The sequence below is a fragment of the Erpetoichthys calabaricus genome, chromosome 6 (genome assembly GCF_900747795.2).
Source record: "Erpetoichthys calabaricus chromosome 6, fErpCal1.3, whole genome shotgun sequence".
In the NCBI taxonomy this organism is placed as follows: Eukaryota; Metazoa; Chordata; class Cladistia; order Polypteriformes; family Polypteridae; genus Erpetoichthys; species Erpetoichthys calabaricus.
The window spans coordinates 40,572,449-40,600,051 of NC_041399.2; the positions used below are offsets into that span (position 1 = coordinate 40,572,449).

General features: G+C 40.6%; 1 protein-coding gene across 2 annotated transcripts in view; it reads right to left on the reverse strand.

Annotated features, from left to right (window-relative positions):
* The window catches only part of LOC114653869 (peroxidasin homolog), a 279,611-nt gene extending 260,525 nt beyond the window's left edge, over window positions 1–19,086 (reverse strand). For both annotated transcript variants that reach the window (XM_051929375.1, XM_051929376.1), the window contains exon 1: window positions 18,784–19,086. In XM_051929375.1, the coding sequence (XP_051785335.1) occupies window positions 18,784–18,950 (167 nt within the window). In that variant the 5' untranslated portion in view covers window positions 18,951–19,086. The remainder of the gene's footprint in view (window positions 1–18,783) is intronic.
* Between the last annotated feature and the right edge of the window lie 8,517 nt (window positions 19,087–27,603).

The window sequence follows — 27,603 nt, forward strand, 5'->3', positions numbered from 1 at the left end:
ACAGAATGTGTTCCATTTGATTGCTGTTTAGTTTTATAAAAACACAACATAAACTGTTACAATTGTACAAGGTAATGATTTATTGGTCAGCCTCCCTCCAGTTATGATGCTGCCCAACTTAAAGTTGGACTTTGATACAACTGATCACTTATACTAACACTTCCACTACAGAAATACTGTCTGTTAGACTGCCAAGTCATAAATCTTGCAATTAGGCTTTTATCAAAAATGAAAAACTGAAATCTCCCCTTCATACGAGTATTCAGACCTTTTGCTGTAGCACTCCAAATTGTGTTCAGGTACAGTCCGTTTGCTTTAAGGGTCCTTGAGACATGTCTAGGACTTGACAGGAGTCCATCTCTGTCAAATTGAACTGACTGGACATTGTTTAGAAAGACACACACCACATTGTCTCACAAGTCACACTGCATGTCAGAACAAAAACCAAGTCATGAAGTCCAAGGAACCCTCTGTAGTCAAATTACAGTAAAGCATAGATCACGGCAAGGGGATAAAACCCTTTCTAATGCTTTGCGTGTTGCCAGGGGCACAGTGGCCTTGATAACTGTGAAATGGAAGATGTCTCCAAAGGTGGCCATCCAGCCAAACAGAGTGCCAGGCTTTGTAGACCGGTGACCAAGAACTCAATGGTCACTTTAACAGAGCTTCAGTGTTTCTCTACAGATATAGGAAGACTGGTCAGAAGGACAACCATCTCAGCAGCACTCTAATCAGACAGTTATGACAGAGTGGCAAGACTGAAGCCAGCTTTGAGTAAAAGGCATATGACAGTTCAAAGGACTTGTACAGCACGAGGAAAAAAGAAGATTCTCTTGTCTGATGAGACAAACATTTAACTCTCTGGGCCGATCTCTGAGCACTATGTATGGCTCATCCCCTGCCTAATACCTCCCATACTAAGAAAAATGGTGGCCATGTGGGTGCTTCTCTGTGGCAGGGACAGGAAGACTGGTCAAAGAGGAGGGAAGGATGAATGCAGCCAAATACAGAGATGTCCTTAAAGAAAGCCTTCTCCTAAGCGCATGTGACCTCAGACTGGGGTAGACTGTTCACCTTTCAGCATTACAATGGTCCAAAACAAACAGCCAAGGCTTGAGTGGCCCAGTCAAACAACAGATTTCATAGAACATCTGTGGGGAGACCTGAATAAAGTAGTTTACAGATGCTTCCCACCCAGTCTAATGGAGCTTGAGGGTCTTCCTGGAAGAATGGGATAAACTGTCCACATCGAGGAGTAAAAAGCTTGGACAGACTTAACCAGGAAGACTTGAAGGTGTAATCATTGCCAAATGGGCTTCTACAAAGTACTAAATTAAAAGGTCTGAATATACAGATTTCAGTTTTTGATTTTAAATAAAATTTGCAAACCTTTCTGAAAATCTGTCTTCACTTTCATATTATGGGTTATCAAGTGTAGATTTATGAGCAAAAGTGCCAAATGTATCCATTTAAATCTACAACTCAATAAAATGTTCAGAAAGAGAAGGAGTCTGAACACTTACTGAATTCACTGCATTTATAAACCGAGAAAACATGCATTCAAGTTTAAGTTCACCCTCAGCATTCAAGTTCAAGTTCACTCTCATCACAAGACTTAATGGCTGGTTTTACTAACCCTGCCTTGACTTTGGTGATTTTTTTTGATTGTTTACATTCTGTATGTATTCATTTTAGCACCATACCACCTTTTTATTATTTAAAATATTGTCAGTACTATAAGAGTAGAGGATGGGATGTCAGGTGAAAGCCAGGAGAACCACAACTACCTACACCTATGGATTACTGAGGCCTTTGTGGTGGACCACTAACCACAGTTTGACTTCAGCCATCTCTCTTTCCTCAGGTACATTCATGGGAACACAGGTATGAGGTGCATTACATACACATTCATTCATTCATGTTGTCTGAAAGCTACTTTGACAATTCTTAATACTACATTGTGTCATAGTCATCAGTAGCTATGTGCTATTGTAACCCCCAATTCTTTCACCCTATGACATTTGGGACCCCTGACACATTTCTATTTTTTTTTGCTTCATAAGTCCACAATATTCAAACACTAACTCACTGTAAAATATTTCTTTTCCATCACAGAACATTGCAAAATGAAGGTTGCTTTGAATAATAAGATAAAAAAATTTGATTAAAAAGAATATTTGGCAGCAGAACTAACTACAGCATTACAATGGCTTACTTTCAGGCACTTCAAATTCTCATCTTTCCTTGTTTTACGGTTAACCAAGTGTGGAACTTCAGTGATTACAGCAAGTAAGTAAGTAAGTAATATGATCACGCCACAGTAGGCTACCTCATTGGCATTCAGTTAAGTTTCAAAAATAATACAACATCCTTAAACCTGCTTAATCCAGCGGAGGGTCACAGAGGCCTGGAGCCTATTGTGGCAGCACTGAGCACAAGGCAGGAACTAGCGCAAGATGGGATGCCAGTCCATCACAAGGCTAAGTTTCACTTACCCTCTTTTTTAAATTATAAAGCTGTAAAGAGTGCAGCTGTAAGGTTCTGGAGGGCCTTAGTGGCTGCATGTTGTTGGTGTAATCCAATGTCTTAATGAAAAGTCAGTATTTGCTGTTATAACACTAAATTGTTCACGTGTCATTTTTATGCTTCATTTTAGTTGTCTCACTTGTTGAGAGTCCTCACCCTTAATTGCTCATTTAATCTTAAACAGCTACATTCACACTTTTGAATTGCTCCATATATTTTACTCTGTGGCTAAGAATCTGTGCTGGTATCTGGAAGGTTGCCAGTTCATATTACATTACTACCAAAAAGGATCCTACTCCATTGGGCACTTGAGTAAGGCCTGTAACCTGAAAATTGCTCCGGGAGTGCTGTACAATGGCTGACACTGCACTCTTACCCCCAAACGACATACAAAATAATTTACCCACGACTCTGCACTGACAGCATGGTTTATGCAAGTGAAGGATGGAGCAGAAGTGACTGACAGGCTGAACAGCAGCACTAACCAACAGGGTGGATGAATGACTTAAGAAGAGGCAGTGTCCTGGACAGGAAAAAAGAGACATGATTACAGTTGGCATCTATAGGGAGGTCTGAAATGGAAGAAAAAAGTATGGAAAAGCTCAATGAAGATGCAAAGTTCAATGGTTAGCAAATGCTATAAAGCTCCAGTGAGGATGCCAGGCACTGTGCTGAAGAGTGTAGGTATTACTTTGCTAAAAGCAAACAGGAAGCCAGAAATCGAGGCAGAATTGATGTCCTCCGAACCAAGAGAAATCTGGACCAGTGAGATCAGGAGGGGGTTCAGGGCTTCAGTGACTTAAGCCTCAGATCTACTGCACTCAGCCCTTGATCTGTATTTAATAATAATATTTGTGATCAATAGCGGTAAACACCTTATCTTTTCCCCTCCATCATATACAATATAGCCCCTGATCAATGTTACACCATTGCATGAACATGTATGAAATTCTCTCGACTCCTACCCTCCCTTACACTGTTCAATTTTATACACATGGAAGACCATGAGAGACAATCACAGAGAGGGTTGAATCCACAATACCAGCCAATCCTAGAAACTAACCTGGACCAATGTCATCAGTTTAAACTTAAGTGGTCCTCCACGAGCTACTCCCTTACATTTGCATCTTTGGACTTTGAACTCCCATCATGTCAAGTCAAATTGTTTACATTTACATGCACATCTGCTTACTGTGACCAGGGATAAACTCTCTAAAATTATTTACACATACTGTGCATTTGCGGACTTTAAAGGGGGACCACCAATCATTTAAAACTCCTCTAAAACAGTGTACTGGCAATTATTTTCTTCCAATTCAATCACTAGTGAAAATAACCCAAAAAATTAAAGTATTCAATTTAATTTCATGGACTGCCTAACTTATTTCCACTGATTACCCATTTCACTTCTGAAGAATAAAGAATGCAGCTTTACAATGACCATGCATAAAGTCAAGTCAGAAGGAAATGCAGGAATGTTTTACTTATGTGCAACCATATATAGCATGTTCAAGAGTAAGCAGCTAGAATGACATAATAATATTACTTCTTATTTGGCCAACACCTTTATCCAAGGCAACTTATAACAGGGGTTCCCAAACTTTTCAGCTCACGACCCCCAAAATAACCGTGCCAGTGACTCGTGACCCCCACTATCCTCGGAAGTGGTTAAAATATACAAATGTTGCGCGCAACGGCGCACATGCGCCAATAGGCCTATCCAAACATGAGAATGACAACACGAAGGAACACAATGGTCTAACAACCATATAATTTTTTTTAATAGTAATTTACTCATTTGTTTAATTTCAACAAAATATCTTATCCAAACAAGAGCATGACAACAAAAAAGAACATAACGCTCTAACAACCATATAACTTTTTTCATCCAGCTCAGAAAACATATCAATCCTTCCTATTTCAACTCGCTCAGTCCAGCGCTCAAGTTTTCTCTTGAATGCGTGGATTTTATCATTTAGCGAAATTATGTGTGTGTTCTCACCTTGAAATGACATATTAAGTCCATTCAGTTTTTCAAATATGCAAGCCTTGTTAACCAGTCAGGATCAGTGAGGTGATCAGCGAGCTGGGACCCATGCTCCATCAGAAATAAGCGCACTTCGTCCCGCAGCTCAAACAGGCGGCACAGCGCATTCCCTCGCGAAAGCCACCTGACTTCTGTATGGAAAAGCAAGCACTCATGCTCCGATCGCAGTTCGTTACAGAGAGTGGCAAACAGTCTGATATTGAGTGGATGCGCTTTTATATTGTTGACCATTTTTATCGAAGTCTCAAGAACACGTTTAAGTTCTGGGTCAAGTGTTTTGCTCGCGAGAGCTTCTCTGTGTATAATACAATGCGTGAATTTTACGTGAGGCGCCACTTGTAAGACTCTTGCTTTAAGATCTTTCTTTTCCCCCAGCATCGCTCCAGCACCGTCTGTACACACACCGACGCACTCGCTCCAAGACAGTCTGATGGCTTTTTAATTTGTATGTTTTTTTTAAATGTAACTATTAACTACTAGTTTTTATCTTTTGTTAGTTATGGATAAAATGTTATTTCTGAAAAATTAAATTAATTTCTAAAAAGTTTTTAAAAAGTATTTGATTTCTTGGAAATCATCTCGCGACCCCCCAGAGGGTCGCGACCCCCATTTTGGGAACCACTGACTTATAACACTTGAGATACAACTGGTTACATTTCTTCTATTTTTCCAATTTGCGCACAGGTAAGTGAAGTGACCTACTCATGAAGCAGGATTTGAACCCACAACCTCACAGTCTGAACTCTAGAGCCTTAGAATTGGATTTCATTGGGCTTTGTCTACTGGGATAGAGGAGTTTTGGCCGAGTGCAGATTGGATTGACTCCATGTTGTTTCCTGGCAGTGTATCTGGAGCCGGCATATTCCAAGCCTGTGAAACAATCTTCCACTGACTTTGAGATCAGCAGAATCTGTTGAATTGCTCAGGTTGAATTGTTTTGGACTGGCATAGGGGTAGTACCATCATTCTGTGGTGTTTTTTGTGTTGTCATTGTTCTGTATTTTGTTTTACTATTTCATTTTATTCTAATTCTTATTGTTCAGCATTTTTTGACCTGTGATAGGCAGTTCATTTTACACCATATTGCCTGCTAATAATATTAGCCCTTGATTTAACAAAAAATTGTATATAGAAAAGTACTTGGTTATATAGTGCTTCTGATAAATCAGATTAACTGATGGCACTAAAACAGAGGCCCATTGTCTTACAAAATTTCCTAGGTAAAGCTGGATAGCACAGATAGTTAGCAATAAGCTGCAAATCACAAAGGAACCAGGCATTCTCGCTAAAGCCAATGTCACATTACAAGACGTCTAGTCATTAGGTATGTCAGATTTGCCAGATGCAGTTGCTGGTCACTTCACCATTCCTGGTCATTTTAAACCAACATTTACTGACTGGGTGCTGACCTATGAGAAAATTCTTAAATGCCCGCTTTTCTGATATTGGAATAGTGCTGCCTGCCAGAGCCCACGCTGAACAAAGGGTTAACAGGTTCAGCAAGTTCAGTCTCAATCTTGGTTCATATTTCTCATTTTTCTACTTTCTGTCACTGTAAATAAAACATGAGACATCAGGCAGATAATACTCTCTTCCGTTTGCAAAGTCCAAAATATTCATATTCCTCATCGCTGCATTATATGCATTGAACTTCTGGATGAACATTTGTTGGTTGTTGGCAGTGATGCACACAATGCCCACCCCTACGACTGAAGACAAAAATCAAACCTGTCAGAGCGAGTCGTGGACTAGTTGGAGTAAGGCACTGGACATGTCACATTAGACGTTCAGCTTCATGGAAGCACAACACTGACTGCCTCAGACTCACTAAGATTACATAAATGAAGGCTACAAGTGAAAAAAAAAAAAATTGCTGGAAAAGCCATGTAACATGACACGTATAGAACTGTGTGTATTCATCATGAACTATCTGGTTTAGTCAGAGATTTGGAAGGAAACTAAACAGAAAAAAAGAGAAGGACTAAGAAATATTCGTATGCTTCGGGCTATAAATCCTTTGGACGATATCCTTGAAAAGGACAAAAGAATGACCTGACATGGCAGAATGAAAACACTTCACAAGCCATACAATTAAGGATGATCTGTCATTGGCAAGGATTGGTTTCTAATTAAGTAATCTGATTGGAACAAAAAAACCTACAGCCACTATAGCCCTCGGTACCAACTTTCCCTATCCTTGTGTTGAATGCCTTTATTTTGCTAAAAGATACAGACACTTAAATATCAAAGTGTATTCTTGAATCACTGAACAGACATTTTCTTATAATTATTGGGCACAGCAGGTCTTTCAGCTGCAGAGTCCATACATTTTTGAATGATCTCACAACAAATGTATTATTTCAGAATAGTTCATTAATTATACATTACTCTCTGTTGCATCATTATTTCATTTTGTGACATTTTGTTTACATTTGCTAGTTCATTACAACTTCACAGGCTGATCAGTGTCTGCGTGTCCACTTTCTGAGAACTCGCCTCTTTAAGACATTAGAAGGTAATTCTTAGCAAAACCACTTGATCCTAGCCACATGCTACTCGTCCATTTCCTAACAGCACATTTTACAAGACCCAGCCTAAGAATGGAATGCTGACTGGACAGAATCAAACTCCTGTATGTCATTTCAGGGACTGGGTGGCCCAGCGTTGGATTTCTAGCCGAATTTTAATTTTTTTAGAGGACCATGGACCCATAAAAGGTATATTTTCTCTAATATTTATGTACATGGATCTTTTTTCATCTTCTATGTTACACACTGGCCATTAGCATATCTTGTATGTTTGTAATTTACTGCTTTGGTGATCAGTCTTTAAACACCAAATAAAAACGCGTTTTAACAAATTTTAAAAGCATTGTGAACCAACAACTGCAAATTATGCTCTCTCTCTCTTTCTCTATTATATATTACTAGTCATTTAGCCCATTACAATAACAGGCGCTAGAACAGTAGTGCATAAACATTAGTAGGAACAGTCTATATTAAATGGCAAGGGACTTTGACCTCATTCTTTTTGTTGGTCGTATTTTTCTTTCTTTCAGCCTTTCTTTTGTGTTATGTTTACTTGCTGAGCTGACCGTTCTTCATGGGCTGCCGCCATGTATTGTGTGTCTTTAATTTTATGTGACTGTAATACTGTCTTGTACATCTGCTGGCTTGTGCGTCCGTAATATACCTTTAATTTTCTCTGGTGGTAATACAGGCGTGCGTGTCGGTAATATGCCTTTAATCTCCTCTGACAGTAATACTGGCTTGTATGTGGCTGTAATATACGTCACTGTATTGTGTACCTTTAATTTCCTCTCGCAGTAATACTGGTTTGTATTTCCATAAAACGCCTGTAACTTTCTGTGACAGTAATATCGCGCATCGCACCGTGCCCCGCGCATGCGCACTTCACCAGAAGACACACACACACGGACACCTGGATGCACACAGGGATTTTATTAAAGAGGATATCTATTCATATAAAATCCAACATCTGTCTGTCTGTACTTAACTGGTTTAGGTCGGATTTTTACTCTATAATTAGCTTGAATAGTCCGGTTGATTTTGCGACCTCTCTCATCATACTAAGTATCATAATTTGGCTGCGGCAACAATTTATTGGCGCAAATCCAAGAGAGAGACTGTAGGCCATGGAGAGCGGGAGACTGGACCTCAGAAGTAGGGAGCCGGGTTGGGCCATCATAACTCACACGCCAGCCTCTGTTCGAGTCGGGTCTGTATATTTGTCCTCTTTTCCAATTTCTCTCATCGTGCTAAGTATCATAGTTCATTTGCGGCAGCGATTTATACGCATGAAATGAAGAGAGAGGCTGCAGGCCGAGGGGAGGGGGAAGGCATAAATCAATTGGTGCTCAGATTATTTATTTGACATGCTGTCTCGGACATACACTTTAATAAATACCGTTTCAGAACACAACGATTCAGTTCATTATCCTACGGAGTTTTTAAATTCCATTAATCCTCCCGGCATGCTGCCCCACAATTTAGCAATGAAAGTAGGAACACCGATTATCCTTTTGAGAAACCTGAGCCCACCCAAACTTTGCAATGGTACCCGTCTCCAGGTCTGTCAGCTTCAGAACATCATCATAGATGTGATAGTCATCACAGGATGTGGCATTGTCGAGAAGGTTTTAATCCCTCGCATTCCTCTAATTGCGATGGACATGCCCTTTCAATTCAGTTCCCAGTGAAGCTTTGCTTTGCAATGTCAATTAACAAGGACCAGGGACAAACACTCAAGTTGGCAGGGGTTGATCTTAGCTCAGCTTTACATTGCTTTCTCCTGAGTTAGTTCTGCAAGAAACCTATATGTCCTTGCCACTGATAGCAAAACCAAAAAAAAATTGTATATCAAGAGGCCCTCAGATAGGAAACCAATCTAAATGGTTCTCAATATATATTATTAATTTTTAAAGTTTGTCCTGTTTCACTACTAGACATGCCGCAGGGGACTAGTATTACAATAAATTCAAGCTGTTTTATCTGAATCTTCTGTTGGAGAAGTTTAGTCAGATAATAGCAACTCTATATAAAAATGGGAATATAGAAGAAGATGAAGATACAATCACATAAAATGCAATCACGTCAGTTTGTAATCATATCTGCAGTCTTCTTTAACAGCTGTTCACATTTATTTGTGAAGATTAGCAAGCAAAATGGACAAATTCCCTATCCATGAAAAAAATAAACAAGTATATTGCACATATACTGAAAGAAAATAGCTTTCCACATTGAAAACCATTATTATGTAATGAACCCAATAACTGGGACTAATCAAACAACAGAAATCCGATCGAATTTCAGTGGTTCAAGAAACTGCTATAAGGCAGCTCACAAACCTATGCCAATAACCTCAGTCCGGCAGAGTGACTTACCCCCCCTCAGGAACATCCTTAGCATTGAAGTCTAACCGTACAATGTCCAATTTAAAAAAAATAAAATAAAAGAGACAGAGGGACATGGAGTTTTTTTACTGATGACTTGTGGCTTGATTTGAAATTAAGAAAAATGACGTAGTCTACTGTTATTTCGACACATAGTATTTTTGAAATTGCATTCCTTTAACTTTCATTCTGTTGATAAACGTTTTACACTTCATAAACGCATAAGTCATCAGGACTAATCAGAATGTTGGACAATACTGGTATCTGCACCAAGATTACCTATGTTGTCTATTCTCAAATTATTGAAGAAAAGAAATTTATTAAAGAACTAGTTGTGTAAGCCTGTGCAGTAAAAAGCATGGGGTCCTATTAAAATCGTTAGGAAAAAAAAATGAAATATAGAGATGTCAGATAACACTGGTCTACAAAAAAAATATTTTTTTGTTTGCTTCTGGGAACTTCAGAGCAGCTCTTTATTAAGTTTTGTACACTGATTTCATATATGAAATTGGAATTAAGCTAGCACATCAGGTTTTTGAAATACACATCATTGACATTTTGACACTTTTGAATATCAATATAATATATCAACACGATATACTGGAGTTTGGACTATGTCCCAACAAAATTGTTTTGATGTGTTTATTCTGAAAACAAAGCAGAAGATGATACCAGAGACACGTTAAAGTATATTTATGACAATTTACCTCAATATAAAAGTGAGGTCAGTGTGCCCAAAAATTTTGGGGCTACTCGCTTCTGCGCTTGTACTGCACATCCATCTCTCTTTGCAAGAACCAACAGTAGTCACCCATCATGCTCGGAGTGAATTTTTCCCCGATATCAGTTTTCCATCACATTTATATCTTGATGAAATCTTTCCCCATACTCATCTCTAACATCGCTTAGATTTGGTGGAAAAAAGTCGAGATGAGAATGTAAAAAATGTGTCTTCAGTGACATTCTGGCTCCCGTAAGCTAATATACTTTCTGCATATTCTCCACAAGCTCAGCATTATTCTCTGCTCTGCGACTGTCAGAAAATTTTGGACAACCTGAACGAATGAGGGTGCTGATTCAGTTGGCTTCAGTTTCCTTTTGAACTCATCATCAAGCATACAGTAAGTTCACGGATTTCAGGGCCAACAAAAACACCTTCCTTAATTTTGGCTTCACTTTTCTTGAGACCAAACTTATGTCTTAAATGCATCGCCTTTACTGTCCAGTCACCCTAGTTGTCCAAGACTTGGAACATCATAACTAAAAAATGTGACATGCGGGACGAAAACGGTTTTCAGATTTGGAGTCAGCAAGTGAAATTTGTTAAAGTACAGATGAAAGAATCCCAGTAGCAAAATGCTTGTTGACCAGTGAAAGGAACTACTCTGGGCATCTTTCTCCTAGGAGGTTTCGTTTTACAGACATGCTTGCATCGTTTGTGCATTAGCGGCTAAGCAACTGTCTTTCTTCAGAGGTTTCGTTTTGCCATCGATCTCGCCTTGCTTCTATATTACCGGCTAAGCGACTGTCTTCTTCAGAGGTTTCATTTTGTCAACGTGCTCACCTCGCTTCTATATTACCAGCTAAACAACGGTCTTTCTTTGGAGGTTTCGTTTTACCAACATGCTTGCATCATTTGTGCATTAGCGGCTAATCGACTGTCTTTCTTCAGAGGTTTCAGTTTGCCGAGGTGCTCGCCTCACTTGTGTTTCCTCAGAGGTAGAGCCCTTACCCCAACTCCACCTCTTGCTTCCGGAACGGATGGACACACACACACTTCCATGCGTAGACGTTTATATACAAGATAAAATGGCGATCTGGAAGAATGACAAAAACGTTAAACATTGTCAATGCAAAATTCAGAAACACAGGTACGCTTGCTGGAAAATTAGCCCCAAATACAGAAACTGATTTGTCATGGTTCCAACTAACTAACTGCCAATGACAAATCGTCTTGTCTAATCTACCATGTGTCAACTCCACAGATCCACCATCCTAGTTTCATTCCGATTCTCTCTCTAACCCCAATCCACATCAAGATTAGCAAGGGTGTGGCGATACTCCCCTTCTGTGCCAGGACAGGGTTATAGAAAGACTAGTCATTAAGTCCGTTACAATAACGGGCGCTAGAACAGTAGTGCATAAACATTAGTAGGACCAGTCTATATTAAATGGCAAGGGACTTTGACCTCATTCTTTTTGTTGGTCGTATTTTTCTTTCTTTCAGCCTTTCTTTTGTTGATGTTTACTTGCTGAGCTGACCGTACTTCGTGGGCTGCCGCTGTGTATTGTGTGTCTTTAATTTTCTGTGACAGTAATACTGGCTTGTACGTCCATAATATACCTTAAATTTTTTCTGCCGGTAATACAGGTGTGCGCGTCAGTAATATGCCTTTAATTTTCTCTGACAGTAATACTGGCTTGTATGTGGCTGTAATATGCGTCACTGGATTGTGTACCCTTAATTTCCTCTCGCAGTAATACTGGTTTGTATTTCCGCAAAACGCCTGTAACTTTCCCTGACAGTAATATCGCGCATCGCACCGTGCCCCGCGCATGCGCACTTCACCAGAAGACACCCACACACGGACACCTGGACGCACACAGGGATTTTATTAAAGAGGATGCTGCAGCTGCAATGGGGCTGGCCAACTGGCAGCCACGGAAGGACACACTGGATGGGCTTGGGAGCCTGGAAAGACAGGGCAGTGGGTGAGTAAGTACTATGAGCAGAACCTGGCAAGCCCCACAATAGATTTTACACCAGAAGTACACTCAGAGGTTGGGCTTTAAAAGAGGGCCATCCACTAGACCTGGAGAGCTGGAGCCGGGAAAGAAGATAAACAACACTCGAGTGGGAGGAGTACTCAACGAAACGTGTCAGAAAGCACATTGTTACGTTTAAGCTGGGCAATTGGAAATGGATGCCTGTAAAAGGTGTACTGACTGCATAAATAAAAAGCCTTGTTGATGCAGGACTGGGTCATGGGTGGTTGTGTATGGGGCTTGGTAGCCCATGGTGCCCCCTACTGGCCACATTGTGTTTATATTTAAAAATTGATAAGGTTTGATTTTTATTGATAGTGTATTTACTCTAAAGTAAAACTATTTTTTGTATACCAATCACTGCTACCTCTTATTAAGAACAGTTTTCTCTGAGAAAGTCAGCTTAAATGTTAGTATACTATGCCCATGTGCCAGTACTCTCTGGAGGTTTGAACTCTGCGACACACTAACCTTCAATCAACAAGAGAGGAGTGACCAGTGGATGGCAAGTCTCCCCTTTGGAATTTCTAAAACAGTAATAGACTAACTTTCAATCAAAGAGCAGGGGTTGGGGGGGTTCAAGTGCTATGATACACTAAAAGTCAATCGACAAGCAGGGTGGATGGGATGCTTGAGGCGTGCCAGTACGCTCAATTACACTGGCAGTACACAGCAAAGCCTGCCGGTACGCAGCTGCTGAAATCTGAGAAGTACCGGTACTTTGTAATGGAGAGTACCGGCCCCCTTCCAGCACTACTGTACATCAGAGATTATCATAATACAATTAATTGCAGAGAATGGTGAAAGTGTAAGCACCCTTTTACTCTTCTGACTTGCTCGATTAAATCCAGCGACCCACTTGACTTGCTTGATTGCAATTATTATAAGTTAAGACTTGACTTGAAACTTGAAGGTCAGGACTTGGAGCTTAAGCAGGACTTAGTCCCTCCTCGGTGTTGATACCTAAAAGACAAGAAACACACCGCAGCCTTACTGTAAGACCAATCTTTTTCTTTTTTCAATTTGCCTTATAAATTCAAGGCTGCAGGAAATCGTGAGTGTGAGTGTGTGTGTGTATGTCTTGTACAAACATATTGACTGGTGTAATTACATCACTATAAGGGTCTGCAGAGATAAGATTACAAATCCAAACACTTTATTCAGCTTTGTATTTCTTTCCAAAGTTTCACAACAGTATGTTAACAACATATAATACATTACTGTCAAGCATGAAAGGCATTAATAATTCCTGTTGGTTTAACCAACTGTAACAAAGAGCTCTCCGATTTAAACATGTATTGCATATAACAGATACCATTCAAAGACTCTCAATATCAAATGTAAGTCATAGACACCCAACCAGAACAAATCTGCTACATTCAGAGCAGCCACACCATGACAGAAACAGAAAGGGAAGCGGATGCTCATTTTAGATATCAAAGCAAATCAAGGCCATTTGTCAAATTTATTTTTCCAGTACATGGTTGATGGAGTCAGGCACAAAATGGAAAGGCAACCCTGATGTGATACCAGCACTTTTTATATCCTTACTGAAGAATATTACTCAGTGGGGGGGGGGACATAAAACTTTCTCCACCTTTGATGGCCTTCATTGGCTGCAAACCCATGCACCAGAGCCCATTAATAAATGACAAAACCAGCAGCAGTGTTAACTAAACAGAAGGAAATACGGAGGAAACATCTATTAACATGAAGGAGGGCATCAGTCTCTGGACGCGTCAAGTAATGCCACACCCATTCAGACTGTCACCTGATTAATGTTGCATGGCAACAGACACCAATAGGTGTGGCCTAAGGACAAAAAGCAGTAAAAACAATTTGAACATTTTGTAATTAACATAAAAGTGTAAAACATAACCACAATCACTACATCCAGTCATGAGTTTCATGTGGCGAAAAACATGAGGATGGACATCATTCTACAAACTGATGAATGGTCTTCAGGAATGTTTCAAATCTGTAAATCTACCATCTCAAAAACATGCTGAAATTTAGACCTTATTGCCATACTACATGTAAAAGAGGGGCAGCAGGGACCTCTGGAAATGTGCTAATTCGCAGGGTTTAGCTAACAGAAGGCCGAGTGCAGGAGTCACAGTCAGATGACTGGAGATAAGAGACTGTTGAATTCCAATATTTTAGATTTTATTTAATGTAACAAACAACTGAAAACAGTAAACAAACAAACAAACATGCTGTAGGTAAATCAATATGGCGGAAGAAAATTCTCTCGTGAACAGGCAACCTCTTCTGGTCGAGGTCATGACCTTATTAAACTTTCTTACACTACATATGGAGAAAGTGAATCATTTGACTTGCAGCTATGCTGCCTTTCATGCCGTTTTGAGTGAGGATGGGTATGTCCAATTCAGGGTTGGTTTCCCCGATTTGTTACATTCTTTTCTGATACTGGTATTAGTTTTACATTTTCACATCTGTACTGGGGAAAAAAGCAGAAGGATTGTTTATAGCTAATACAGCCATGATGCAAAAAAGCAATTTTTAGAAAAATGCTGCAAGTGCTGGAAAGTGTGAATAAAGGGAAGGATCTTACTTGGGCAGAGCATTTTGCCAGCTTATGTTTAGGCTAGTGTTGTTTCACCAGACCCTCTTAATACAATTGAGGGGCACACCAGGCAGAACCAACCCTGGTAGGAAGGCAGGAGACAACCCTGGGCTGCAGTCCATCATTGGGCCTAAGCTCCATTCACTTTCAAGGCTTATTTAGAATTAACCTAACGCGTACATCAAAACCAAAGGATAGTGTTGCGCACACTTTGCATGGTATTCCTGTGCTTCTCCAGGTACTCCGACAAGCACAATGTTCTCAAACCTGCTAAATCCGAGCGCAAGAAGAATTTGGTGTAGAGTCTTAAGACGTGTGAATACGGCGAGCAAAATGCCACTCTTATTTTTTTTGAAAGTCCGACAGAAGTATCAAATGCCCCTTTCCTGTTCAGGCTCCCATCGATGCAGCTGGGGGAACAAGTAGAAAACGTCAGTTTCGTGTGCCCACTGCCCCCAAGATTTATGCCCATTCTTAACAAAACATGCACAACTTCTCACCTTCGACTTTAATTGTGTTAATCCATAATTTATCTGCAGGGTTTATTTGCTTGGATGGCAGACAGTGGCGGCCTTAGGGGTCTGCGAGGCTCAGGGCTGACTAACCCCACGCAGGGCCGGTTATGTCAAACGCTTCTACTGGCATGTGTGGACTGTATAAACTTCCATGTGAATTTAATATAAAATATTGTTAACATACACCGGATTTTCTCATTATAGTATTCAGCTAAATTTTTGCAAGATACCACACGGACTTGATCAAAATATAATGATATCTCTCTATTATAATAAGTAAATCTTGGGAAGAGAGATGAGTCGTGACTTTCACAGAGAGACACTTTCATGTCCCACAAGACGAGACTTTGTGCCAAGACATTTAACCACACCTAGGACCAGAAATAAAAGACAAAGAGTAGAAGACAAAGTAGAATGTCGATACACATACAGAGCAGGTTAGAAATAATGGAAGTACTAAAATTCAAAAGTCTCAAAAAAATGATAGTAAAGATCACATTAGCGCAAACAAACGGAAATTACTCGGTGAAATTACGGAACAGCGAAAAGAGATTGAATATATTGTTTAGATTTAAACTAAATCGGAGACTTGTAGATCATCTAATTCATGTTGCCATCAGAGAAAAGTGGTGTTTCTTCTTAATGAAGAGGCGTATCCATGAGAATTAAAAAATTTGTCTTTTGGTGAAAGTGAAATCCTGCAAGAGAAAATTTCAAGTCCCACAAGACAAGACTTTATGCAAAGAGATTTGGAAAAGTCCTGCCCACATCTAAAACATTTACAACCACGCACACGGTTCAATCATTTCTCATTTGTGTGAATGCTATCGTCAGACACAGTTTGTGTAGAGAGAAAGAAATGATATTCACTCACGGTCAGTTATACGCCGCGTTGTCACGATATACTTCCAAACACAGAATCAAAATTCAATGCGACATTGACGAAAAGGTAAAAGCGAAAAGAGATTGAATATATGGACATAGGAGATATGACGAAAGTATAGAGATATTGTTCAGATTTAAACTAAGTCGGAGACTTGTAGATCGTCTAATTAGGGTTGCCATCAGGGAAAAGTAGTGTTTCTTCCCAATGAAGAGGTCTATCCACGAGAATTAAAAGTTTTGTTGTCTGGTGAAAGTGAAATCCACATACGCGAGTGGCAGAGACACAAAGTTGCTGGCGCGTAGCGCAGGCGGGGGGTTGGCGACTGAACCGAGCAGGGGGCAAAGCCCCCTAGTAGTCTATTAAAAAAGTGCAATTCATAATTCATGACAATACCACAACAGTGCGAAATGTGATGTGGTGTCATACAGAAATTAGCAGGGCCTCTTCTAGAAAAGCACCCAAATTACAAGTATACTCTGAGTCTCGATATGCAGGATGTCATAGTCATAAGTCACACTGATGTCATGTCAGCCGTTTATCATTAGCAATACGTGTTTTTGTGCATTAATATTCAAACAATGGACTGTTTTCAAAGACGTACATGTACAGAATTTGACCTTAAAGAGGGATTTTAAAAGGGTTCCTCTTAGAAGCATCTCAAATATTAATATATACTGTATATTATATATATATATATATATATATATATACACACACACTATATATATATTTTATATATATACACATACATACATACATATATTGTATGTATGTATATATACATACACATACAGTGGAGAATATAACTTGACAGATCTGCTCAAACGGGCCCCCTTAGGCACGGGACCTGGAGTGATTGCTCCACTTGCCATCCCCAAACGCCACTCTTGATGGCAGAAGACCACCGTGGTCGGTCAGTGCTGCTACCACACAATACTAGCGTCCAGCTTTTAAAAGCCAAGCCAGCCGCCATCTCTACTGAGTTTGCACCATTTCACCTTCTGCATGCCATAGACGGGACCTTCAGAATAATTAGGGACCGAAAATCGAGTCTGTGCGATGAAGTGGCACGTCAAGCTGGGTTCCATCACACTCTGAATTTCAAGGCTTGCAGCAGCGACTGCTTTTCGTTTCAGCCACTTTCTTAAGTGGTAACACTGGTCGCTGCTAATGGAACGTACTTTTTTTTCCTTCATTTTTATTAACTTGCTTTTTACGATTCAGAGCCTGTAATTGATTGTTGTTTTTTTCATGACGTGCATTTAACTTGTATGTGTGGGTGGGTTTATTTCCTCCTCCAGGTACTCCGATTTCTGGTCTCCCTCTCAAACCTGCTTAATCCAATACAAGGACACATGGGTAAGGTGGTCCATAGCATATTCCAGCACCATTGATTTTCTATTTGATATACCTGTTAACCCCCCTGAAGGGAAATGATCTTTTCACATGACCTTTGGGGGACACAGTGCACGGTTAGCCATTGTACAGCACCCCTGAAGCAATTTTCAGGTTAAGGGCCCAATGGAGTAGCGACACAAACAGAGAGGACACCAGTCCAATGCCAGCGCCCACTCACGTTCGCTGGCACAATCTGTCGCCAATCAACCTACCCTGAAAGTCTCTGTGGATGTGGCAGAAAAACCCACGCGGACACAGGTAGAACATACAAACTCCATCTGAACAATGAATACACCCAGGCTTCAAACTCTGAATGCTAACTGCTGTGATACAGTGGTACTAACTACTGAGCCACCAAGCTAGAATTACAAGTCTTCTAATACAGGCTATAATAATAATTTATACCAGCCCAAAAGGCTCACCATGAACCAAAGCTGCTTTTTACTTAGGCTGATAGACCTAACAATTACTAAGACCCAACATGGCCTGAACATTACAAGCACAGCAGAGCCGCTAACATGCACACCGTCGGCAGGCTGTGTGGAGCATTGGCTAATCACAAAGCTGTCAGTTCAATTCCTGCCTTGGACTCACCAGCTTTAAAAGCTTGCCCTTCAAATGTTAAAAATTATAACGCATCCTTATTTTTGTAAATCGCCTTTGGTAAAGATTTCAATCCAAATGTAATACAAACCAGATTTAAAAGAAAAAAAAGCGTTTTACATCCATAAATGAGATCATCATATTTGCATTTTCTTGTAATTTTCTCGGAGACGGTCTCTGGCAGTTGGAGCCACGGACTATGAAACACTTTAATTCGGTCACAATGGGGATGACTTCACTCCCCCAGCCCCGGGCAGACATCGGGCACTGGTACAGCAAGCGCTGGTTTAAATGCCAATTTACAGACATAATTTTTTCAAAGTTAACCCAGCCGCCTCTGCTCTGCAGGACCTTTAAAACAACGAAGCCGAACGATCCACAACATGCCGTTTACTTCTAGCAAAGACTCGAGTCATTCATTCTTCGTTGGCTTCTTTTTTTCTGCCCCTTTACTCTTTTCACTCTTCAAGTCGGACCTCTAAGCACCCAAACACAAAATCCCCCTGCAGCAGCACAAGTTCAACCCCGTCGTGTCATACTTACAAGATTGTCGTCTGCGGTGGCACCTTGGGGATGTGGTCCAGCATCAAGTGCATGCATCGGATTGTAGTTCGGAAGCACAGGCAGCGGCTCGGACAGGAGGCGGAGGGTCCGAAGAGAAGACAGAGAGGAAGCAGAAGTAGAGGAAAGTTCAGAAGGTGTGAGTCCATGTCTTCGCTGGACAGAGCTGGGAGCGGCACTAAGTGGAGAGGACAACTCCTCCGCGGCTTTAAACTGCTGAAGAGCGAGAGCCTCCCCGGCGCACAGACGGATCACATTACATTACTCACCGCAAATCAGTGCCCGGCCAGGCAGCCCGCCGGAGAGAGCGCTCCGATCGATGGCTGTCATCAAGACACATACTGCGGGTTCCAAAAGTCCCTACGAGCTACTTAACGGGGCCATTTCGTTAATTGAAATAAAGGAGTATTCTGAGGTTAGGAAAGACTGACCAAATGCTCATGTATTTTGATTAAGACGGTCAAGGCAGCGTAGTCTGGCATTTCATTTACAATTAGCGAGTTTAGGCAAAAGCTGGTCACATCAATATAAACTGTTAATTTGTAAATTAATCAAAGGACAAGTGATGCTACGATCAATGTGCATTATTCATTAAACTTTACAACGAGAATGTGGTCTGGAGGTTTAGGGTATGTGAATATGGCGTGCAAAATGCCAGAATCTGCTTAAAATCCTAACAGAGAAACACATGTCCCAGTCCCGTCCAAACTCCCATCGACGTAGCTGGGACAGCAAGCAGCGAATCTCGGCCTCCGAGACTGGCGCCCAGTCTTCACGACACATCCCCGATTTCTCTGCCTGGACTTTTATTGCGCCCAGAATTTATCCTCCGGGTGTATTCGCACCGTAATCGGCGTTGCGGCCTCCAAACAGCCGCAACAACCCGGCAGTTCAAATTTAAAATCCTAGCCGGCCACCGTCTCTGTGGGGTTTGCACGTTCTCTCCGTTTCGCCTGCTATTCCTGACTGCTTCAACATGCCATAGACGGGCACTTAAGGTCAACTAGTGACCGTAAATTGAGGCCGTGCGAGTGACACCAGGAATTGTGAGGTCGCCTGGGATGACAAGTCGGGTGTCGTCAAGTTAAACTCCGATCTTGCAGGCTCGCAGTAGCGCCTGGGGTTCGTTCCTGCATCTTTCTTAATTAGTGACAAATTACTGTTGTTAATTAAATGTACTTCTTTTGTCTTACTTTTGATTGATTTGCTTTTGAAGATTCAGAATCCATAATTGATTATTGCGTTTGTTTGATTTTGTTTTGTTTTTCTTCAATTTATTCAGCAATAAAACAAAAATGAGATGCAAAGCGAACCAACTGATGACGGGTGAATTTGATCATTTAAGTTCTTCCATCTGCTAAACCCGTTTATCCCGAGCAGATCTGGGGGCTGTCATACAATATCTGTTGCAACAAAACAGAGTGGGAAATATTCCGGTTCACAACATACTGTATTTGACTAGAGCTCCTAGACAAAAATAAAATCAGCCGTGTCAAGACACGTCTGCTTTAGTAAAAAGGGCGTACAAGCCATGAAGTTAAATAACGGGGCACATTAACAGCGGGCAGCGGCTCTTAGGAAATGGAGTTTGAGACCCTGAGGTAGCGGTGGTCACCTGTTGGCTCACGTTACGTGTCATTGTTGATTAGCTGCCGTTTTGGGGGAGAAACAATTAAGGCTTCTGAATCTGACCACGCAAGTCAATTAAAATTAAAGCAAAAGAAATACAAAGTTTGCCGAAAAATAAGAAAGTGGCTTGGACGAAAACGCCTAGCCACCACGCACCCCCCGAATATATGAGTTAGACACCCCCAATTCTGTTCTGTTGTCTTGATATCGAAATTGAAAACGTCAATATCGTTATGTTTTTAAAATTTTAACCCTCGGTTCAGTTTTAATTATTTTAAAGTTAAATATAAGAGGTTTTGTAATTTTATATGATGTTTGGAATGTTGATACTGTAACACATAGAGACATTCAATGTATAAAAACACGTTTTCTTTTAATACTGGTAGAGCTGTACATTCCAATAACGCGATCACTACAAAACGGCGACACTCAACTTCAGCACCCGATACCCGGACTCATACACCAGGCTGCAACAGTTAGTGGTGGTAGGCAAACTCCACGTTCCCCTTTAAACTTTAATAAAAACTCATCCGTTACCAAAGGCTATAACCCAACATTAAACACAAGAACTATTTTAAAATACAATACAAATTAAATCATAATTAACTGTTTAATTTTAGTTGCAGCTCCGCAGAGCCTCCTGGGAAGTCAGTGCCATCCGTCGCTACAATCCGAACTGAGAAAGACTTTTAACAAAGTAATGGAATACAAGGATGTTATGAAAATTTACCAGTAGATGGTTAGTTTACCTTTTATGGTAAATTAACAAACACAGTACTAGGCCCATTACTAACAAACGTTACTGCAGGTGCATATTAGCATGGCTTCAGGTCCTAAAAATTTCCTAGCCCAATGACAGCTCAAAATCTGCACAGTGGCTCTAGAAAACAGCCCAAAACCTGACAAATGAAAACGAACACACCAAAAAGCAAAAGGCGGGGTCTCCTTTCATAGCTCTGAAAGCAATGAAGGCAGTGTTGCCAAGTTCCTACAAAATGTATAACCCAATGAATGCTTAAAATAGCAAATTTGCCCCCAAAATAGCCCAATGTCTGAGGTAGACAAAATGACACACTGGAAAGCAACGGGTGGTGTCAGAGCGAGAGGGTTAAATACCTACCAAAGCCAGTTTTTGGGGGTCCCCATTGAGATATCTGAGAGTGATATAATTATATTCTATCACACAATGGGAGGAGGGGGAACTTTAGAACAGTAAAGAACATAATACAAGTGCGAATAGCAGGGGAAGGAGTGCCAGATGGATGAAACACATTGTAAACATTCATGGGGGGGTGATTTGAAAAATAGTCCAAAATATTGCATTGTTTTTTTAAAAAGTAGCCCAAAAAAACCACAACCCACAAATGTCCATTTTTCCCCACAAATAACGATCAAGAATAGCCCAATTGGGTGTGAAAACCATGGACCTCGCAATGCTGATTGAAGGGTGTGGGGTCACCCTTGGAGATTTAAAAGTGATAGATTGGGTATATACTGTCAAAGAGTGGGTGTGAGGTGGGGGACAAGAGGTGAGAAGCACACCATTAGAGTGGAGAAGGGGTTTTTAAAAAATAGCCCAAAAACAGCATTCTTTTAAAAAAAAGAAGTCCAAAAAACCAAAACTCTTGAAAGCCCATTTTTTTACATGGACAACAATGAAAAATAGCCCAATTAGTTGGGAAAATATTGGACCTGGCAACATGGCCTTGAAATGTCTTCTTCTTTAGGCACATTACCTGCTTGGAACACACAACACCACCATGATGTGACTTCACCTCAGTCAACTTAGGGAGAAAACCATAGAAATTATGTGAATAAGAGCATGAAGAGAAACAACCTATCGAGCAATTGCAGGGGTGTGCAAAAATAAACTCATAAAAATGGTGTTAATTATGAATAGCTATTTTTATTTTTATTCTTGAACACAATAAAAAAATATATAGAATGCTTCCATCACATCATATTTAACTATGAAATTGAAAAGAAATGTAATAAAATTGAACAAATTACTCACTTTATCCGTGTATACAATCTTGTTCTAAATGAATTTAAAAATGAAAATGTTTAGTCAATCTTCATATTTTTAAACATATGTAAAGAAAACACGTTCATTGACTTACACATCACTTTTCTAGTTTTTTTTTTTTTGTCTCTTTTTAGTTTTTCTGATCCACATTTGTTTTTGTCCACTTTTTCTGGTTCATCCCTATGAATCATCCAGCAGCAGACCGCCATCATATTGACATCCCAGCATTAATTCTGCACCTTCTTTCCACGTCCTTGATATCCTGGTGGAGTCTTTCACCCTGCTTTTCACTTACCACTCCAAGATTTTCTGGGAAAAATTCCAAATTCGAATCCAAAAAGTGAACTTTGAGACTTATGGTGCAACCCAGTTCTTTAAACAAATAATTGTTTTTGCAATTCCTTTGTAATTTGTATCTTTATTGTCACCTAAAACCTAAGTAGTACTTTTTTGAAAGACACCAAAACCTCTCATTCCATACTCAGTGACTCTTTAAATCGCACTCTATGCTGGGTTGTGATACATTGCTCAACAAAGAACTATTTCATTCTGGTAAGTGTTCTTTGCATATAAAGTTGGTTCTTTGGGATTGAAAAAGATTCCTAATATTTAAACAAAACAGAAATCTTTAATGTGTGGTTATGGCTATGGGGTTATCGTATGTGCACATGGATGTTGGAATGACAATAAAAGATCCTTGAGCTGACCTAGCAGGATATGAACAGGGCAAGAAAGGAGAAAATAAGCCTGCATTATTGTGTGCAACAAGAGACCTTTTAAAATCAGACACCCACTGCTATTTCACAAATCTGTTATCATCTCTACCTCGTTATTTGTAGATGACCTAAATAAATCAAAGTTCTTTCTGGATCCTTCATGTGGATGATTCTTTTAGGAAACAAAACTGGTTCCCCTATGGCATCTCTATAAACCGTATTAGCAAATTTATTTGTAAGATTACAGGTTATTCTATCACACCATCAAATTCTACATCAGAAATGAGTTTTCTAATATCAGGTCCAGAAAAAATGTCCTCTTTCAATTTAGCCTCAGACAGACCTGGAAATGTTTCAGCACATACACATCTACCAGGCTGCATCTTTGACAAACTGCTTCATTACTGTAGACCAAGCTTAATATGAAACGGTGGTAGGTAGCAGCACTTCTGGACCCACCAAACGGGATCTGATGTTGTTTTTAGCACCAAGATGTAGCTTTTTTTCTAGTTGGCCATTCCTTTTGAACCCAAATGTCAGTTCTTGGCTATGCTGTCCCACTCGCAGGTCCAGAAGCGTCACATGCTGCTCCCTACTGCTGACGCTCCTCACCACATTCAGTTCCAGCTACTCAATTTTCTGATGTTATTATTGTAAAAATAACAATTTTACTTTAAACATTGATTTTAATATAATAAAATATTATATTCATGCAAATTATTATTAAAAAAAAGGATATTTTATTGCGGCAGCACGGGTGCTCCGGTTTCCTCCCACAGTCCAGAAACGTGCAGGTTAGGTGCATTGGTGCGTCTAAATTGTCCCTGGTGTGTGCTTAGTGTGTGGGTGTGTGTGCCCTGCAGTGCCCGGTGTTGGCTGGGATTGGCTCCAGCAGACCCCCATGACCCTGTGTTAAGATCTAGCGAGATCCAGACTGATGACTGATATTTCATTAATTATGATGCAAAAATAACAAATAAAAATAGACAGCTAAAATATGTGTTATAAAAAATGTTTTGCAATGGAGAAAAATGCTTTTCATTTATGAATTCAGCACCCAAAACTACATAAAAATCACATGAAATAATCAAAACAATGTTTTCAGTGTATACCAGTGAAACCCAGTGCGTCACCATGCCACCGAACAAATACAAAGAGTTAGAAATGATTGCATTTTAACCTGCTTTTCTAGTGCAAAGTCTTAGAGTTGTAGAGCAATCCCAGCAGTGTGGCCACAAGGCAGGAAACGAGTCCTTGACATGATGCCAGTCCCGCTGCCAAGCGCAACTTAAAATAGATAAAGTACATCCATACAGTGTTTGTGGCATTAATACACAAATTTTAATGTGGTGTGGTGGGCACTTTACTGCTTGGAGCACACATCTTCTCGACCTCAGCGTCTTAGCAGTTAGTCCAAGTGATCATTACGGCCTCTGGCTCCTAAGGGGGTACCACCACTTGCATCTCTTTAACACTCATGCTGCTACTTCACATATCCAGGGACCTGGATTCAAAGCCCGGCCTGATCCTTCAGGGTCATTATTGTCACATGTACAGCGAACGTCTTGCTGTTGAAGTGTGCTAATCAACACACAACTCTCTGACACCATGATTAGTGAGTATATACAGTACAGTTTAGGACCTCACCTCGAAGTTTCTGTTTTCCCTACTGGAAAAATGTCAGAACACATTTGTCAGAGAGCATAAGCATTCGTTTTTGTGGAAATTAAAGTACAGTGGAACCTATAGATACGAGTTTAATTCGTTCCAGCACTGAGCTTGTATAGCGAATCTCTCGTATCTAGAACAAACGTCCCCATTGAAAATAATGGAAATCCAGTTAATCCGTTCCGCATCTCAAATATATTAACATAAAAATCTATTTTCCTAACAAATAACACTGATAAATTATATATACTGTAGTCTACCTTTAATAAATAACACTGGTAAATAATATAACTGATTATTAAAAGAATCAAAACAGGTGTCCAAAGTGCAGTAGAGCATTCAATAAATCTTTAATCCTTAAAACAGTTGTGAAGTGGAGGTTTAAAGTACATAAGAATAACAATCCTTTAACACGAGGTTAAAACGGGAACAGGAAGCAGTCTTCAAAAAACAGATGACAATCCCCGGTGCTTCTTCTCTGTTAGCGTCTCACCTGCTTCTCCCATGCGGGCTCTGCAACAGGCGAGACACTTAATGCAGCTGACCTTCTCTACACCGTCCTGCTTCAGCTGTTTGGCTCGCCTGTTCAGCTATACGCGAGGCTGTACTCGCTCGCTCTCTCACACCGACTTCCTACTGCTGCGGATTCCTGCCTCCTCCTGCAACCTCTGTTCTCTCTCCTCTCCTCTCCTCTCTTTTCTTTTACTTCTTCTCCCCCTTAACCGGCTTGCGCTTCTCTATATATGCGGGGAAGACATGGCAGCTGCTAGGGTTACCACTTTTAATACAAAAAAATAAGGGACACATACGTATTGATTCAAAACGGGACGCGCAATTTCATTCTCAAATACTGGACGATTCCGTATTTTAAAGGACGGGTGGCAACCCTGCCCAGCCCATCAGCCACAGGACAAATCATGGATGTGGGCAGTTTCCCACCTGTGCACTTAGGTGAGAAACGCAGACACCGCAGATCGCCCTGCGGCTCGCTACAGCTACCACGCCCCCTCGCTAAGCCGCGAGCTATACCCACAGCCTGGCTCGTGGCTCGTTACGTGAGCCAATGCTCGTATTTAGATCTGAATTTTTCGCTCCTACTTTCCTCGTATTTTGAATTTCTCGTATACAGAGGTGATCGTATCTCGAGGTTCCACTGTATTAATACTAAGAAGGTATAAAGCTTTGCAGTATAACAGTTTTCTTTAATCGGTATCTCCAGAAAACTTGCTTTTGTGTTAGGCCTACACAAAGACAGCATTGTACCAACTTCGAGTTTACAGTTCCTACTGATTGTCTGTCCTCCTCCCCTGCAGCTGGGAGGACTTCAATCCTGTACAATTACCAGTGTGCCACCTCCAACCCACCCTTCGCACCACCGTTTCCAGCACCCAGGTTGCACAGTCTATTAGATTCCCCAAGTAGTTATCTTTTTGGACTGGCAGGTGCCTGACACACACCAGTGTAGCTCAAGTATGATGTCTGTTCTTTCAACACCATCTGTCTTACCATTAAGAAACTGGGAATTGCAAATTGGTCCCCAAGCATCCATTATGCCTATGTCATCTGTTTATTTATACCACAGATTAGTTTGCTTGGTGACACTAAATTTGTGCTGTGTGTGCGATTGCCTCCTTTGTCTGAAGTTTGCTCCCACTTGTTGTACCTGAAATCAGAAAGATGGGCTCTGCAACCCTGCAATGCAATGGGGAAATCTGAAAAGAAAATTCAGTAAATGAACATATGTTGAGGATGTGGGGGGCACAGATCAAGATATCTGGGTTCAATACCCATTATACTGTAGTTAATGCTGGAGTTGAGTTTTTACATTTCCCTGGCCTCTCTATTCATTTTCTTTGGATTCCAAAGACATTCGATTATGCTGACTGATATCTAAAATTTGCCCCAATGTGAATGTATATGACACAATGAGTGTGCCCTGCGATAGATTGGTAGCACCTTTCAGCTGCCTAGACCAGGGGTCGGGAACCTATGGCTCGCGAGCCAGATGTGGCTCTTTTGATGGCTGCATCTGGCTCGCAGACAAATCTTTAATAAAAAAATAATAACGTTAAAAATATAAAACATTCTCATGTATTTCAATCCATTCATTTCCTACCGCTCATGTTCATGGTTGTGGATGGCTGGAGCCAATCACAGCTGTCCTCCGGGACAACGTCAAATTTTTATTGGATAATGTGTAACGTACACGGGTCGTTGTGAGGTCAGGAAGTAAACTTCCCTCCTTTTAATCAAGTAGTCAGCTAGCTAATTGCAGAAAGCCTTTTATCGAAGAAGATGGCTAAAAGAAAAAAAGATGAGGAGTATCGTACTTTTCAGCAGGAATGGACAGAGGAATTCACCTTTGTGGAGAGAGCAGGTTCTGCAGTGTGTTTAATATGCAATGATAAAATTGCATTGATGAAACGGTCAAATATAAAGCGGCACTTCGACACACGCCATACTACATTTGCATCGAAATATCCTGGGGGGGACAGCAGGAAGAAAGCATGTCAAGAGCTACTGTGCAGAGTGCAAGCTAGTCAGCAGCAACTCTGTGTTTGCACCCAACAAGGTGACTGGAATTCGGCTAGCTTTGCTGGTGCTTTAGCAATTGTGAGAAACGGAAAGCCATTCACAGATGGGGAGTATGCCAAAACATTCATGCTTGATGTTGCCAATGAACATTTTGACGACTTTTCAGATAAAGACAAGATAATCAAACGAATAAAAGACATTCCTCTGTCGGCAAGAACTGTTCACGAT